General features: G+C 42.2%; 1 protein-coding gene across 2 annotated transcripts in view; it reads left to right on the top strand.

Annotated features, from left to right (window-relative positions):
• The window catches only part of DYNC1I1 (dynein cytoplasmic 1 intermediate chain 1), a 389,139-nt gene that overhangs the window by 235,014 nt on the left and 139,777 nt on the right, over window positions 1-14,348 (top strand). For both annotated transcript variants that reach the window (XM_055420462.2, XM_055420463.2), the window contains 2 exons: window positions 3,537-3,699; window positions 6,172-6,271. In XM_055420462.2, coding sequence (XP_055276437.2) covers window positions 3,537-3,699; window positions 6,172-6,271 — 263 coding nt within the window. The remainder of the gene's footprint in view (window positions 1-3,536; window positions 3,700-6,171; window positions 6,272-14,348) is intronic.

Consider the following 14,348-nt stretch of genomic DNA (forward strand, 5'->3'; position numbering starts at 1 on the left):
TATTTGGATTATATGAAAGTAATATCCACGTGCCCTGAAGAATCTTTATTTCTTAACAAAGATCACTTTAAATGCATAAAATATTGTTAGCTCTTGGCAGAAATACTCCATGTTGCAAAACAAACAATAAATCCTGCTATAATAGCACTTTCTGCTTAACTTGTAAGAAAAATCAAACATTACTCTTGTCCTTGTTTTTCTCTGGTATGCCTGTTGCTGTTAAATTAATTCCTATCTTTTCATGCAGTGAAGATGTTGAAAACAATTCTTTAGGTTCCAGGGATAGGGAAAAACTGAAGAAACAGAGATTTCGGGGAGAATTTGAGGTCTATCCTAGAGTCATACTATTCTGGTTCAAATTGTTTATGCTTGTATTTTAAATTTTGTGGACTCCATTAATACACTAATTTTCTTCTCATGAAATATAATGTCTGGAGAGGTTTTATCTCCTGAATATTGGTTTTGGTTCCTAGATAGTCCATTCTGTTTTCATTACATTGTAATAAAACATCAACTTAAAGATTTTTAAATATGAGAGGTTTGGGGTTTTATCAAACATAACTATAACTCTGTTTAACTCCTAAGTTGAATATTGCTTATGACTTTTAAAAAGTACTCATCTGTTATTTCGTGCTAACAAATCATGTCATTTGATCTGCGTTGGACCTCAAAGCTTAATATAAAATATGTTCTTTGTTTTGGTTCTGTAGCAATTTAGTTTCAATCCAAATATTGTATTGTCAAACATAGTATCAGGAGAGGCTACTGTTTCACTTACCTGAACTTGGCTTCTGCAAATGCACTTTTATCAGCCGTTTGGGTTTCTTTTAGAGAAGAAGTTGTATATCTTTAAAGCTGAGATCAAAATGACAGTAAACTACAGGGGGAAAAGAATTACAGAAAATCACACAGGAACTATTTTTTATTCAAAGTAATAGACCTGTAAGGAAAGATACAGGTGGAATAAAAGTAACTCAAAAAGATAAACAGAATAGATATTTTTAAGATATAAAAATAGGAATAAAGGGGAAAAAATTCCTATTTCTCTGTGTAATTTCAAGTGTGTTTCAAGTCATTCATCAGCAATGACTAAATTCAAATGAAGCTTTTTAAAATAAAACATTCTTCTTGACCTTGTAATATTCTAGTTCAGTGATGCTTATTTATTTAACAGCAGTAACCAAAGGTTGAAGGCAAAAGGAGAAGAGGGCAGCAGAGGATGAGATGGTTGGATGGCATCGCCAACTCAATGGACATGCACTTGGGCAGACTCTGGGAGATGGTGAGGGACAAGCAGGCCTGGTGTGCTACAGTCTATGGGGTCACAAAGAGTCAGACACGACTGAAGCGACTTTGCATGCACGCAACTATTTGCTAGTGTGTTTAACTCTTAAAGCAGACTTAAAGTTTAGGTATCATTGCCTCATTTTATAGATAACACTGCTGCTTAGAGAGCTTTCATTGATTGAAGAATCCAGGTTAGCAAATGGCATAGTAGCTCTCGCATTCCAGGTCAATTTTATAGAGTTCTGGTTATTTATGGTTTACACACAGCCTACCTCACTATTTCTCAAACTAGTGTCTGTGTAGCATTTCTCAGCAGATTTGATGGAGGTTCTTATAGAGTCCCAGTATACACAGGCGTATTTGGGGCTCTGGAGATTTCAGCAACAAAGAAATCCTTCTGCCTCTTAGAATCGCTGGGGTGAACTGTGTTTGGGGATTACCTTCTGCTTAGTGGATGAATCATGTTTTTGTTATAACATCACCTGGAGAGCATTTTATAAGGTGTGAGCCAACTACGTCATGATCATTCAAGTTTCTTGTTCAAATACAGACTTTGGAATCTGTCTAGACCCTCTGTGATTTTGACTTGGGGCAGAGGCGGGCAGGCCAGAATGGGGGAGACATTCTGAACATTACAAGTTTGAGATCTACTTCCATGGCTCTGCAGAAAGACTTCCCTGCCCCTTCTTTTCTTTCTCTCATCCAGTGGGTCACCAGTTCTTATAAATTGTACAAGAATCTGCTCTCTTTCTGTCCTTCCTTTCACTGGTTAAGTTCAAACCCCCATTGTTTCTTTTCTGAACTATTGCCATATCTTCCCAGTTGGTCTCCCCAATTTTTTCCAGGGAATAACTTTTTATGTTGGAGTGTACTTAATTAACAGTGTTGTGTTAATTTCAGGTGTACAGCAAAGTGATTCCGTTATATATATACATGTATCTATTCTTTTTCAGATTTTTGCCCATTTAGGTTGTTCCGTAATATTGAGCATAGCGCCCTGTGCTATACAGTAGGCCCTTATTCAGATTTCTCAGGGCAGTGGCTTCAAGATACCATTAATCAAGTCAGATAACTCTTCCGTAAAACCTTACGCTGCAGGTGACTGCACCTAAATGATTCCTCTGACCATGTAGCCAGGCGGACATTGGTCCTGGTTCTGGGGATGGTTGTGGAAGTATTTGGGAAAGCCTGTGAGTGAGTGATTCCACCCAGGGACCCCCATGGTTTCAATGTACTACCCTCTTCCGGAAGTTTAAACTTCAGGAGCTTCTGGTCCTACTGGAAGAATAATCAATCAAACACTTATTGAAGTCTCTCTGCATGGAAGTTGAAATGGAGTTCCTGAAAAGCCACAAAGGTTCAGCTGACAGTTTCTGCCCTTGGGGATTTTTCATTCTGGGGGAATAATGCTAATAATAATTCCTAATGCTTAGTTTATAGGTTTATGTAAACTTTGCTACTGAAGGAACAGTTTCTGTAACCTAATCCTGACTCTGAGGTGAGCTGACTTTCAGACACTGTGACATATTGCTAGTTATTTAGTCTCTCTTGGCCTTATTTTGTATCTTCAGATTTAGTTTTATATGATTAATCATGCTGGAAAAGTAAGGCATAAAAGCAATTGTGAGGTGTCTTATAGCATTTATTTGTTTCATGTGTTTGTTTAAAAGCAGAAGATATCTCGGGTAAAGGTGGGTTTGCAAGGACAAGCTTTAGTTTTTGAGGGGAATTTATATAACAGTCTATCAACCTTATCAAGTAACTATCTAAAATAAAATGAATTTATCAGTATAAAGAGGCAAGGTGCTATCGGAATTGTATTGTAGATAGTTCTTAATTATTTGGTAAGTGCAGCTTAACCATAGCTTGCAATCTAATACACATGGTTTTACAGATTTCTCTACTATGTACTATTTGAGCTGTTTTTCAAGTTCAGTTCAAAAGAAAGTAACACTCAGAACTGATTGTTAAAACACATAATCATCTTCATTTGTAATATTTTTTCAACTCTTCAAAATAGTAGTTAATCCAGATATGACATCTTTTTGTAAAGTTGGCAATGAACACATCTGCAAAAAACCTTAGGTGTGAATTTAAGAGTAATTTAGAATTAATGTTAACAATGGCTTATTTTACTGTGTCCTATTTCTCTTTTGATAAGCAGTGTCTTTCAAGAGTTGGATTCCTCTTGAAATGTTTTAATTATCCTTTTTTTTTTCTTGCCCAATGATCTCTTTCACATAAAAAAGCTCCTCCAAGGGAGCTGACAGAGGAAGAAAAACAGCAGATCCTTCACTCAGAGGAGTTTCTCATCTTTTTTGATCGGACAATACGGGTAATTGAAAGAGCCCTGGCAGAAGACTCCGATATCTTCTTTGACTACAGTGGTCGAGAATTAGAGGAAAAAGACGGGTTAGTTTCTCGTGTGCAGTTAAAAAAAATACTGTGATAAGTTATCTGTTGCTTCTAAATTCATTTATGTTTTGAGTAGGCAAGTTGCAAGCCTGACAAATCAGAAGAGACTGAAATTCCAGAGCTGATCTTGCTGAACAGCTCTGACTAAGGGCTTTGCTTATGATTTCTGGCTTAGAGTTTCCCTGTAATTATCATGTGCTTCGGTGAAATGCTTTTGAACTTGATATCTGGGGGACAGTCCAGGTGATAGAGACTGGTAGAGTCATGTACATTGTCCTCTGAGAAAACATCCTTATAAGCAGTAAGAGGAGATTTACGTTATATCCGTAGATCTAGTTTTGATGTCTAAGCAAACAGGAAGCTGAGGAAAATAAACATGAGATCCAGGAGAACCTTAACTGATGTGCAAGACATCAAACAGAGACTGGCAACTTTTTCCTCTCTTGATACCGTAAGATTATGTATATATGCCTTTTAGGAAACGCATGTGCAGGGCTATATTTACAGATTAAAAAAATCTTGTCTATAAAACTATGGCCCCAAACAACTTGCCATGTGACTTCAACATGTGTATTGTCAACCATCTTCACGTGGATAATAGGAGGTACTTTATGAGCTTTGTAAAGAGACAGAACTGATGTTTAGCCACCAGTTTCTCTTGGCCAGGAACAATATGAAAAGATGAAAAAACCTGCTGTTTTCATCAGACCTGGCATTTTACTACTTCAAAAATTCAAATACATTGTCACAGGCCAACCTATCGTCATTGAAGATGCTCAACGCCATGTAAACAGGTTCGAAAGGGAGTTCTGAAAATGTTCTTAACAGTTGATAGTATTGCTAGACTGTATCAAAGAGACAGTATTTTGAATATACATGTTCTATTTGTTTAATTTTAAAAAGCCATTACTCTCAGGCTCATTTAATATTCTGAGTCCTGTTTCCCTCTGGTTGCCTGGCACAGGCGTATCTACCTCTTGGGGCTTATCTTGGGCGTATGTACCTCTTGGGGCTTCCCAGGTGGCGGTAGTGGTGAAGAACCTGCCTGCCAATGCAGGAGATGCAAAAGACATGGGTTTGATCCCTGGGTCGGGAAGATCCCCTGGAGGAGGAAACAGCCACCTATGCCAGTGTTCTTGCCTGGGAAATCCCATCGACAGAGGAGCCTAGAGGGCACAGTGGTGGGGTTGCAAAGAGTCAGACACAACTGAGTGACTGACACTTTACTTAAATGTCAGAGTTTGCAGTGGTGGAGCTGAGGAAGAGTTAGCTAGGGGAGAAAAAAGTCAGCTCCTTGGAACCCAAACACCTAGTCAGAGATCAAGTCACCCAATCGGACAAGTGGTGCAGGGTGCAAGGCAATAGAACAGAAAAAGAACAGAAAAATAAGGTGAGTGGGGAGGAATTCCGGAACTGAAGCCTGAGGAGTCTAGATAGCTTTTTAATGTGGATCCAGTAACTGCGGATGTGGAACAAGTATGACCCAACTTAAGCACGCAGTCTTGTGGAGCAAATGTATGATCAGTGCAGAGTTCTTCGGAGGATGCTCTATGGCCAGTTGCTGTTGCTGCTGCTAAGTTGCTTCAGTCGTGTCCAACTCTGTGTGACCCCGTAGATGGCAGCCCACCAGGCTCCCCCGTCCCTGGGATTCTCCAGGCAAGAACATTGGAGTGAGTTGTCATTTCCTTCTCCAATGCATGAAAGTAAAAGTGAAAGTGAAGTCGCTCAGTTGTGTCCCACTCTTCGCGACCCCATGGACTGCAGCCTACCAGGCTCCTCCGTCCACAGGATTTTCCAGGCAAGAGTACTGGAGTGGGATGCCATTGCCTTCTCCACTGGCCAGTTGAATATCAGCCAAAAAAACACTGGCCAAAGTGTAATCCTTCCCCACCCAGATGTTCTTTTGGTCTATGTTTTTTCTACACTGTTTGGTGAATCCCTCACCCCGCCTGCACCCCAGCAGGTCTGTCTCACGGTAGAACTTTTCACTTGCTATTGCACAAGGAGGCAGCCGCTGTGCTGCAGTAAGCCAGAAATTATAGGTAAAGTGAAACATGAATTATCACTTCTGGTCTAAGGCCAGATAAGGTGACACTGATGTCAGTGAATCTCCCAGTGTGCTTCCTTGAAAGCTGGGAGATTTCTTGTAAACTCTGCTTCAAGGCAGAACTTTTTAGGGGGAGGAGAATGCTTTAGAACTGGTCAAGATGAGAACCTGAAACAAATTTGACATTTCACACCAGGCTTGGAACATTTGGAAACCTCGTCTGGGCCAGTTAAGAGAGAACTTTGCATGAAGGAGGCCACCTTTAGTGGTCATTTATGATCAGTGTTTGCTCTCTAAATTGATACTTTGGCTTCAGATATTGTATTCCATATTCTTGCCATTTTGTTCTTTCAATATGAGCAGCAGAGATAGAACCCCATTTTGAAGCATCTTATTTGTCTTTGATCTTTAAACTCTCCTAGGGATGTCCAGGCTGGAGCCAACCTTTCTTTCAATCGTCAGTTCTATGATGAGCATTGGTCCAAGCATCGAGTTGTCACTTGTATGGACTGGTCTCTCCAGGTAAGAAGTGTTGTTGGGTTGGGACAAACTCGACTTGTGTTCTCATGGCATTTGTATTACAATAAATAAGAGAGAATTGCCTCACTACTTTGGATGTGTTCACTGACCCACAGTTTTCTTCTATGCTTATGGTTTTCTTTCTCATTTTGCTAAAGTTTCAGTTTAAATTTTCACTCTGTTATTCATATCCATTGAGTACTTATTCTGTGCCAGGTACCAGCCCAGGAGCCAGGCCATTCTTTCCATGAAACCACTCTCACTAAGGTCACCAGTGATTTCCTATTTGTCAAATCCTGTGGATGTGTTTAAGCCTTCATCTACCCTGACCTCTCTTTGTCACCCAGCTTTGTTGACTCTCTCAAACTTCTAAAAATATTCTCCTTCCACTGAGTTCTGCAGCTCGACTCTCTTCTAGTTCTTGAACTCCCCTAAGACTTATTTTGTCCTCTTCTACCCCTGTGATCCTCCTGGCCAGCTCTCAGTCTCTCTTCTGGACATGCTGTCTGTGGAAAGAGATCTCCTCCACTGCTGTTGATTCAGCCGTCACATGGGCAGCCTTTTCCTATCCCCAGCCAAAATGCCTCCTGAATTCCACTTTACACCCTAAAGAGATAGATCCATTCAGATGTCCCATAGAATGGCAGACTCATCACTAACTCATTATTTCCACACATCCGAAGCCCTTTTTGCCTACTCTAACACCACCCTTATGGCAGAAAGTGAAGAGGAACTGAAAAGCCTCTTGAAAGTGAAAAGAGGAGAGTGAAAAAGTTGGCTTGAAGTTCAACATTCAGAAAACGAAGATCATGGCATCTGGTCCCATCACTTCATGGGAAATAGATGGGGAAATAGTGGAAACAGTGTCAGATTTTTTTGGGGGGGGGGCTCCAAAATCAATGCAGATGGTGATTGCAGCCATGAAATTAAAAGACGCTTACTCCTTGGAAGGAAAGTTATGACCAACCTATATAGCATATTAAAAAGCAGAGACATTACTTTGCCAACAAAGGTCTATCTAGTCAAGGCTATGGTTTTTCCAGTGGTCATGTATGGATGTGAGAGTTGGACTGTGAAGAAAGCTGAGTGCCAAAGAATTGATGCTTTTGAACTGTGGTGTTGGAGAAGACTCTTGAAAGTCCCTTGGACTACAAGGAGATCCAACCAGTCCATTCTAAATGAGATCGGTCCTGGGTGTTCATTGGAAGGACTGATGGTAAAGCTGAAACTCCAATACTTTGGCCACCTCATGCGACAAGTTGACTCACTGGAAAAGGTTCTGATGCTGGGAGGGATTGGAGGCAGGAGGAGAAGGGGATGACAGAGAATGAGATGGCTGGATGGCATCACCGACTTGATGGACATGAGTTTGAGTGAACTCCGGGAGTTGGTGGTGGACAGGGAGGCTTGGCGTGCTGTGATTCATGGGGTTGCAAAGAGTCGGACACGACTGAGCAACTGAACTGAACTGAAACCCTGAATATTCATTGGAAGGACTGATGCTGAAGCTGAAGCTCTAAAACTTTGGCCACCTGATGCAAAGAGCTGACTCATTGGAAAAAGACCCTGGTGCTGGGAAAGATTGAAAGCAGGAGGACAAGGGGGTGACAGATGACAAGATGGTTGGATAGCATTATGGACTCAACGGCCATGAGTTTAGGAGATAGTGTAGGACAGAGGAGCCTGGAATGATGCAGTTCATGGGGTCACAAAGAGTCAGACATGACTTAGCAACTGAACGAAAACAGCATTTCTATGTTAAAGCCATCACAATATACCCAAGGGCCTAAAATACCTTTCATCATTAACATTAAAAACTTCCTCTCCTTTATCTCCCAGACTTAGTCTGTCACCAAGACTGTCCATTTCTCTACTCTTATATTCATTATCTTGTACTTGTAGTATTGCTAATCTTCTCATGGTCTTTCTACACCCAAACTTGTCCACCTATAGTTTTCTGTCTAGACGTCTACCCAAATAATCTTTCTAAAATATGGATCTGATCACTTTACTCCCTGGATTAAAACTCCCTGTTACCTGTAAGAGAAAAAAGAAAAAGCAAACTAAACTCCCTAGTGTAACACTCCTAGTGAAAGCAGGCAAATTTACCAAAAGCCAGTTTGCTAAATGGCCAACTCACTTAGTGTGTCATTTACCCAGCCCTGAGAAGTTAAATAACGCACATCAAGGCACACAGCTTAACTGTGATGAGGGCAGGATGTGAACTCAGGTAGTCTAACTCATGGGCCTGTGTTCTGGGTGATCATGCTATGTTCCCTCCTGTAATGACAATGATGCAATAGCAATGAGGGAACTAGGAATGATAAATACTGGGCCCTTATACACAGTGCATTTTCTACTTTCTTTTAATCTATGCTTTTATTGGGAATAGTAATCATGGCTAGCTTCTCTTTTTTTCAATTTTGGCTTCACTGGGTCTTCATTGTGGTGCCAGGGGTTCTCTAGTTACAATGCTCAGGCTTCCCTTGTTGCAGAGCATGAGCTCTAGAGCACTCAGATTCAGTAGTTGGAGCACACAGGCATCTTGAGTTACAACACGTGGGCTTATTTGCTCCCAGGCACGTGGGATCTTAGTACTCCAACCAGGGATTGAACCCACATCCCCTGTAACTGAAGGCAGATTCTCAACCACTGAATCACCAGGAAAGTCCCCATGGATAGCTTTTAATTTGTGTTTCTTATATGCTAAGCACTATGCCAGCTACTCTGAAGGCATTATTTTATTTCACCCTCGTAACATCAAGCTTCCTGGGTGGTGCTAGTGGTAAAGAACCCGCCTGCCAATGCAGGAGACATAAGAAATGCAGATTTGAACCCTGGGTCAGAAAGATTCCCTGGAGGAGGGCATGGCAGCCCACTCCAGTATTCTTGCCTGAAGAATCCCAGGGACAGATAAGCCTGGCAGGCTGAAAAGTAGGACAAGAGGTTCTAAGTGCTGAATGACGTAGGGCTGATAGCAAGTGCTTTCAGGGTTCAGTGGAGATTTTGTCCTCTGGTTGGACAGGGTGTCTTAGAAGACTGGGATTAGAGAAAGGGAGGGGAGAAGAGAGTGTTCCCAGCAGAGCAGTGAAGCGGATGATGTGAAGAGCCCCATGTCATCGTGCTAGGGAACAGAACACTGAAGAGGAATGTAATCCCCCGCAACCAGACTGTCAACAGCCACAGAGTGGGCGAGTGTTCTCTCCTCTTGAATCTCCTCTTACATCTGAACAAGAGAGCGTGCAGGGCGCAGTTGTGCAGAGGCTGCTGCAGGCAGGGGTGTACCCAGCCGCTTCCTGCCAGCCGTAGCGTGGGTGGTCTGTGAGCACGCTCGGTGGTGTGTGCAGAAATCAGATCCGAGGTGGAGGAAACACTTAGTGCGGCTTGTTCACTTGTTCGCAGTCTGGAGATTACACGGGAACCTTATCTGACACATTCCTCAAGGGCAGCTTTTACTGAGTCCCAGGTCTGCTGGTAACGCTCCTGGAGGAGGTGGCGGGACCCTCGCCGGTAGGGCTGGCCCCCACCTGGCCTCGGCATGTTGTGGACATCTACCTGTTGCCCACAGGGAGATGTGTCTGCACACAGGATCTTGTGTGTTGTTCTTGTTGCAGGAAGTGAAACTGGAAAGGGCAGAAGTTCCACCATAGAGACTCTACATCGGTTTTCCCCCTTTTCGTGGAATCTGTCATCTACAGTGTGGGGAAGGGGTTTGCAATTTTGAAGAGTGTATTTTATATGGAGCATAAGGAAAAGGAGTGAGAATCCTTAGTTCCGGAGTAGCATTGACATATGTACACACCCATATATGCAATAGGCAGCTAGCGGGAAGCTGCTGTATAAGACGGGGAGCTCATCTCCAGGCTCTGTGCGGGTAAAGGGGTGGGTGGGGGTTGGAAGGGAGGCTCTAGAAGGAAGGGCTAAATGTATATACATGCGACTGATTCATGTTGTTGTACGGCAGCAACCAACACAACATTGTAAAGCAATTATCCTCCAATTAAAATCAAATTTTAAAAAAGGATAATAAAGGAATTTGATGAGCCCAACACCAAAGAACCCTTAGTTCCTCCATCGTAACAAGTTAGTGGAGTTCAAAGGACCAAGTTTGCATACTTATGGGATGAAGAGACTTTCTGAGTAAATCTACGTGGAATCCAATGATGTTCAGAAAGAGGAAGAGGACAGAGTCTAGTCTTCGAGTCCAGTAGAGGCGTGTGTACTTATGGGTGCAACAGAATGGAGAGAGTGGGGGCAAGGAGGAAACCATAAGATTCCTGCATAGCTTCGCTTTCAGCTCCTGGGTCAAAGGTCTCCTTGGTCTTCTTCCTAAACAAGAACACTTTAACTTGGCAATGTTTGCAAAATAGCCAGCAGTCATCATCTCGTGAAGGACATTTGGGCACTTGGGGAATTATGTCAACTTTGCTGTTCATCAAATATTGTTTAACAGAGTGAGTCAAAAATACTGTTCACATTTCACATGACAGATTTGGCAGTTGTATACAAAGCCAGATTTATGATCTTTCTCCCACCCTGTATTTTCCTCTCACATGTGATTTGCATCCTCTAACCTGGGAGTCTGGAGGGACTGATGCTAAAGCTGAAACTGCAATACTTTGGCCACCTCATGCAACGAGTTGACTCACTGGAAAAGACTCTGATGCTGGGAAAGGTTGGGGGCGGGAGGAGAAGGGGACGACAGAGAATGAGATGGCTGGATGGCATCACCGACTCTGTGGACATGAGTTTGAGTGTACTCCGGGAGTTGGTGATGGACAGGGAGGCCTGGCGTGCTGTGATTCATGGGGTCGCGGAGAGTCTGACACGACTGAGCAACTGAACTGAACTGAACTGAACTGAACCTGGGAGTCACTCAGGATACAAATACAAGTAATCTTTCTTATTGAAGTATAATTTACAATGTTGTGTTAATTTCTGATGTGCAGCAAAGTTATACATATATATGTGTGTTCTTTTTTCCGTCATTTTTCATTGTGGTTTATCACAGGATATTGAACACAGTTCCCTGTGCTATACAGTAGGACTTTGTTGTTTATCCATTCTATACATAATCACTTACATCTGCTAGCACCAACTTCCCTCTATTCCTCCCCCACTCCCCCCTTCAACAACTCCCCCTTCAAGTAATCTTTGATAGCTCATTTTGCCAAACCCAGTCAAATTTATGGTAGCAAAAAGACCCCCACTGTCAGCAATTCAAATCTACGTACATGTGGAATCGGTGCCTACTTTGTGCCATGCCATCTTCTTCTTGCTTATATCAGGAAATAGCTTCCTATCTGGTTTTCCTGCCTCAGTTCTCTATGCTGTTGAATCATTAAGTACTTTTTCCAGGTTACTATTTGTAATGATTACCTACTTGCTCTCAATGTCACCTTGAGCAAGTCACCTGACTTCCCTTGGCTTAAGTCTCCTCATTCACAAGATAGTCATCAAACTTCACTCCCATGCTATTGTATTAAATGAGTTAATGCACTTTAAAAACTTAGACTTTAATAAAATGTCTAGTATAGTAAAAATGCTCAATAAATGTGGCATAGTTGTGAACGTAGTGGTCTAATTAGAAATATTAGCAGTTGCAGAGTATGACTCCCAGCATAAAGTCTAAAATCATTAGCCTGTATTCAGTGACTTCTGTGAGAATGTCTTGAAGCATCCAGCCCTTTAATCTTTTTCATCTCTTCGCCTAACCTGCCTCCCAGCCAGGTGCTATAACCTAATTTTCTGAATGTTTTCTCCTTTGCATTAGTTAAGAAAATTTTACCCCTGGCTACCTTCAGCAAAGAGGGAAATTTATTCTAGTCACTAGGGTACTCAGGGAATCCACGGAAAAGACAAAGAACTAGGACTCAGGAGTATAAATCTGGGCAGCTTGAGAGGCTTCACCAATAGAGTGCTGTTATTATCTGACTCATTTGCAACCCAGGGATTCTGTGTCTTGATTCAAAATTTACAGTGACCAAGGTAGAGAATGTGATTGCCCGAGCTGGGATGAATGAATTATCCCTGGGAAGTTAGACGCCTGTGTATCAAGGTAGTTTCCAAAGATTGGGAGAATTATTGTGAACCAGGCCGATACCCAGGAGAAGTCTCTGCATCAGTATTTGTACCCTCGTCTGTACGCTTCTCTTTCTGCTCTCCTGATCGCTTTCTCATGTGACAGGGCCCAGTCGATCTCATTTCTCTCAGAAGTCCTTTTCGCTCTCTCCCCCTGGCATGCCACATTCCAGCTGGAGTGGCTGTTTCATCCTCTGTGCTTTGATGGAACTCCTTTCCCATCTCCATCCTAGCATGTCTGCGCTTCATACGCATGTCTCACCTCCTGACATGCTTCTATAAAGCAAAGCGTGTTACTGTTGATATTCTTGTCCTGCGTTTTGTTTAATGTTTTCTTATTGTGGTAAAAGTCACATAATATAAAGCATACTATTTTAACCATATTTAACTGTACAGTTCAGTGGCGCTAAGTACATTCACATCGTTGTGCAGCTCTCACCATCATCCCCCTCCTGAATTTTTCACCTCCCTAAAGAGTTGGTGATGGACAGGGAGGCCTGGCGTGCTGTGATTCATGGGGTCGCGGAGAATTGGACACGACTGAGCGACTGAACTGAACTGAAACTGAAATTCTGTCTCCATTAAACACGGAGTCCCCATTCCCCCTCCCGACTCCCCACCCCCAGCTCCTGAAATCTGCCAATGTGCTTTCTGTCTTGTCCCACATTTTACCTTTCACCAGTGCCTTACATAGGCTTCCCTGGGGAAAGAATCTGCCTGCAATGCAGGAGACTCAGGTTCCATCCCTGGGTCAGGAAGATCCCCTGGAGGAGGCAGTGGCAACCCACTCCAGTATTCTTCTTGCCTGGAGAATCCCATGGACAGAGGAGCCTGGTGGGTTACAGTCCATGAGGTTGCAAAGAGTTGGATATGACTGAGTGACTAATACACTTTAGTGCCTTACATATGCTTGGGGGCCACTTGAGGCATGCCGCAGTGTAAGAGACGTGGTCTTGAAACAAATAGACTTCAAGCAGGATCTCACTTTGTCATTTGTTAGCAACGTAACTTGGAACAAATTCCTTACCCAGTTTCTCACCTGGGCTGCTTTGTCTGTAGAAACGGGAAGACCCGTTGCTTACTTTAGAGAACCGCGAGGATCAAATGAGCGAACGTGCCACCCAGCCCCTTGTTGGATACATAAGGAACACTTAAAGCATGTTGGTTCCTTCCTCACTAGTAAATGTCAGACTTTATTTTTGTATAAGAACAAACACCTTGAGAGCAGATCTGGCAATTTCTGAGTAAAATTCCCCTAGGTTAATTATTAGATGATTCAGCCCTGTGAATAAGCACAAACTTCCCAGTAGTTGATGTTCTCATTAAAATAATAATTTTAATATTTAAATAATCAGGCAGATAATGACTACTTTTTGTTGGAAAATAAGAAAATATTGATTAGTCATGTTCAAACGAACACACTAGAGGAGACTTTGAAATCATAAACACTTTCATGACTTGTGAGTTAGTATCTTTAGGTTCTTTTGATCCCAGTTATAGAAACTACACCAAGAGCATTTCACTGGTATTTGATGAAAACTCTCCCTGTTTTCCAAAGGAGTTTTAAACCCAATAATTTAAGATTTTTTTTTTTTAAGTGGGAGCCAGCGATGAGACCCAGATGTGAAGCTGTGGGATATTATTCCAGACACATCTGGCTGCTCATTGGCCACTGTGGCAGTGGTGTTGATGTTTATAGAGTTGCCTTTTCACATGTGACATAGTTAAACTTCAGATGGACAGTCTGGAGACTTCTGTGTTTATCTGGATGTTAGTTTCTTTGAATGGGCTTTGAATCAAAGGCCTTTCTTAATAGGCCTTTGATTCATCTGCTGAGGAGTGTTTTCTAATAAAGAATGATTACTTCCCCTGGTGGCCACATACATGTGTATCATTGCAGGCTTATACTTCCTCTGCACCAACGGGCAAGTTGTAACTCTCTGAAGCTTTCTTAAGCTGGGGGAGTTCAAAGAATGAATAAAACACATAGAAGACTCAG

The sequence above is a fragment of the Moschus berezovskii genome, chromosome 3, assembly GCF_049115385.1.
Source record: "Moschus berezovskii isolate FMDL1 chromosome 3, NW_MosBer_1.0, whole genome shotgun sequence".
Lineage (NCBI taxonomy): Eukaryota > Metazoa > Chordata > Mammalia > Artiodactyla > Moschidae > Moschus > Moschus berezovskii.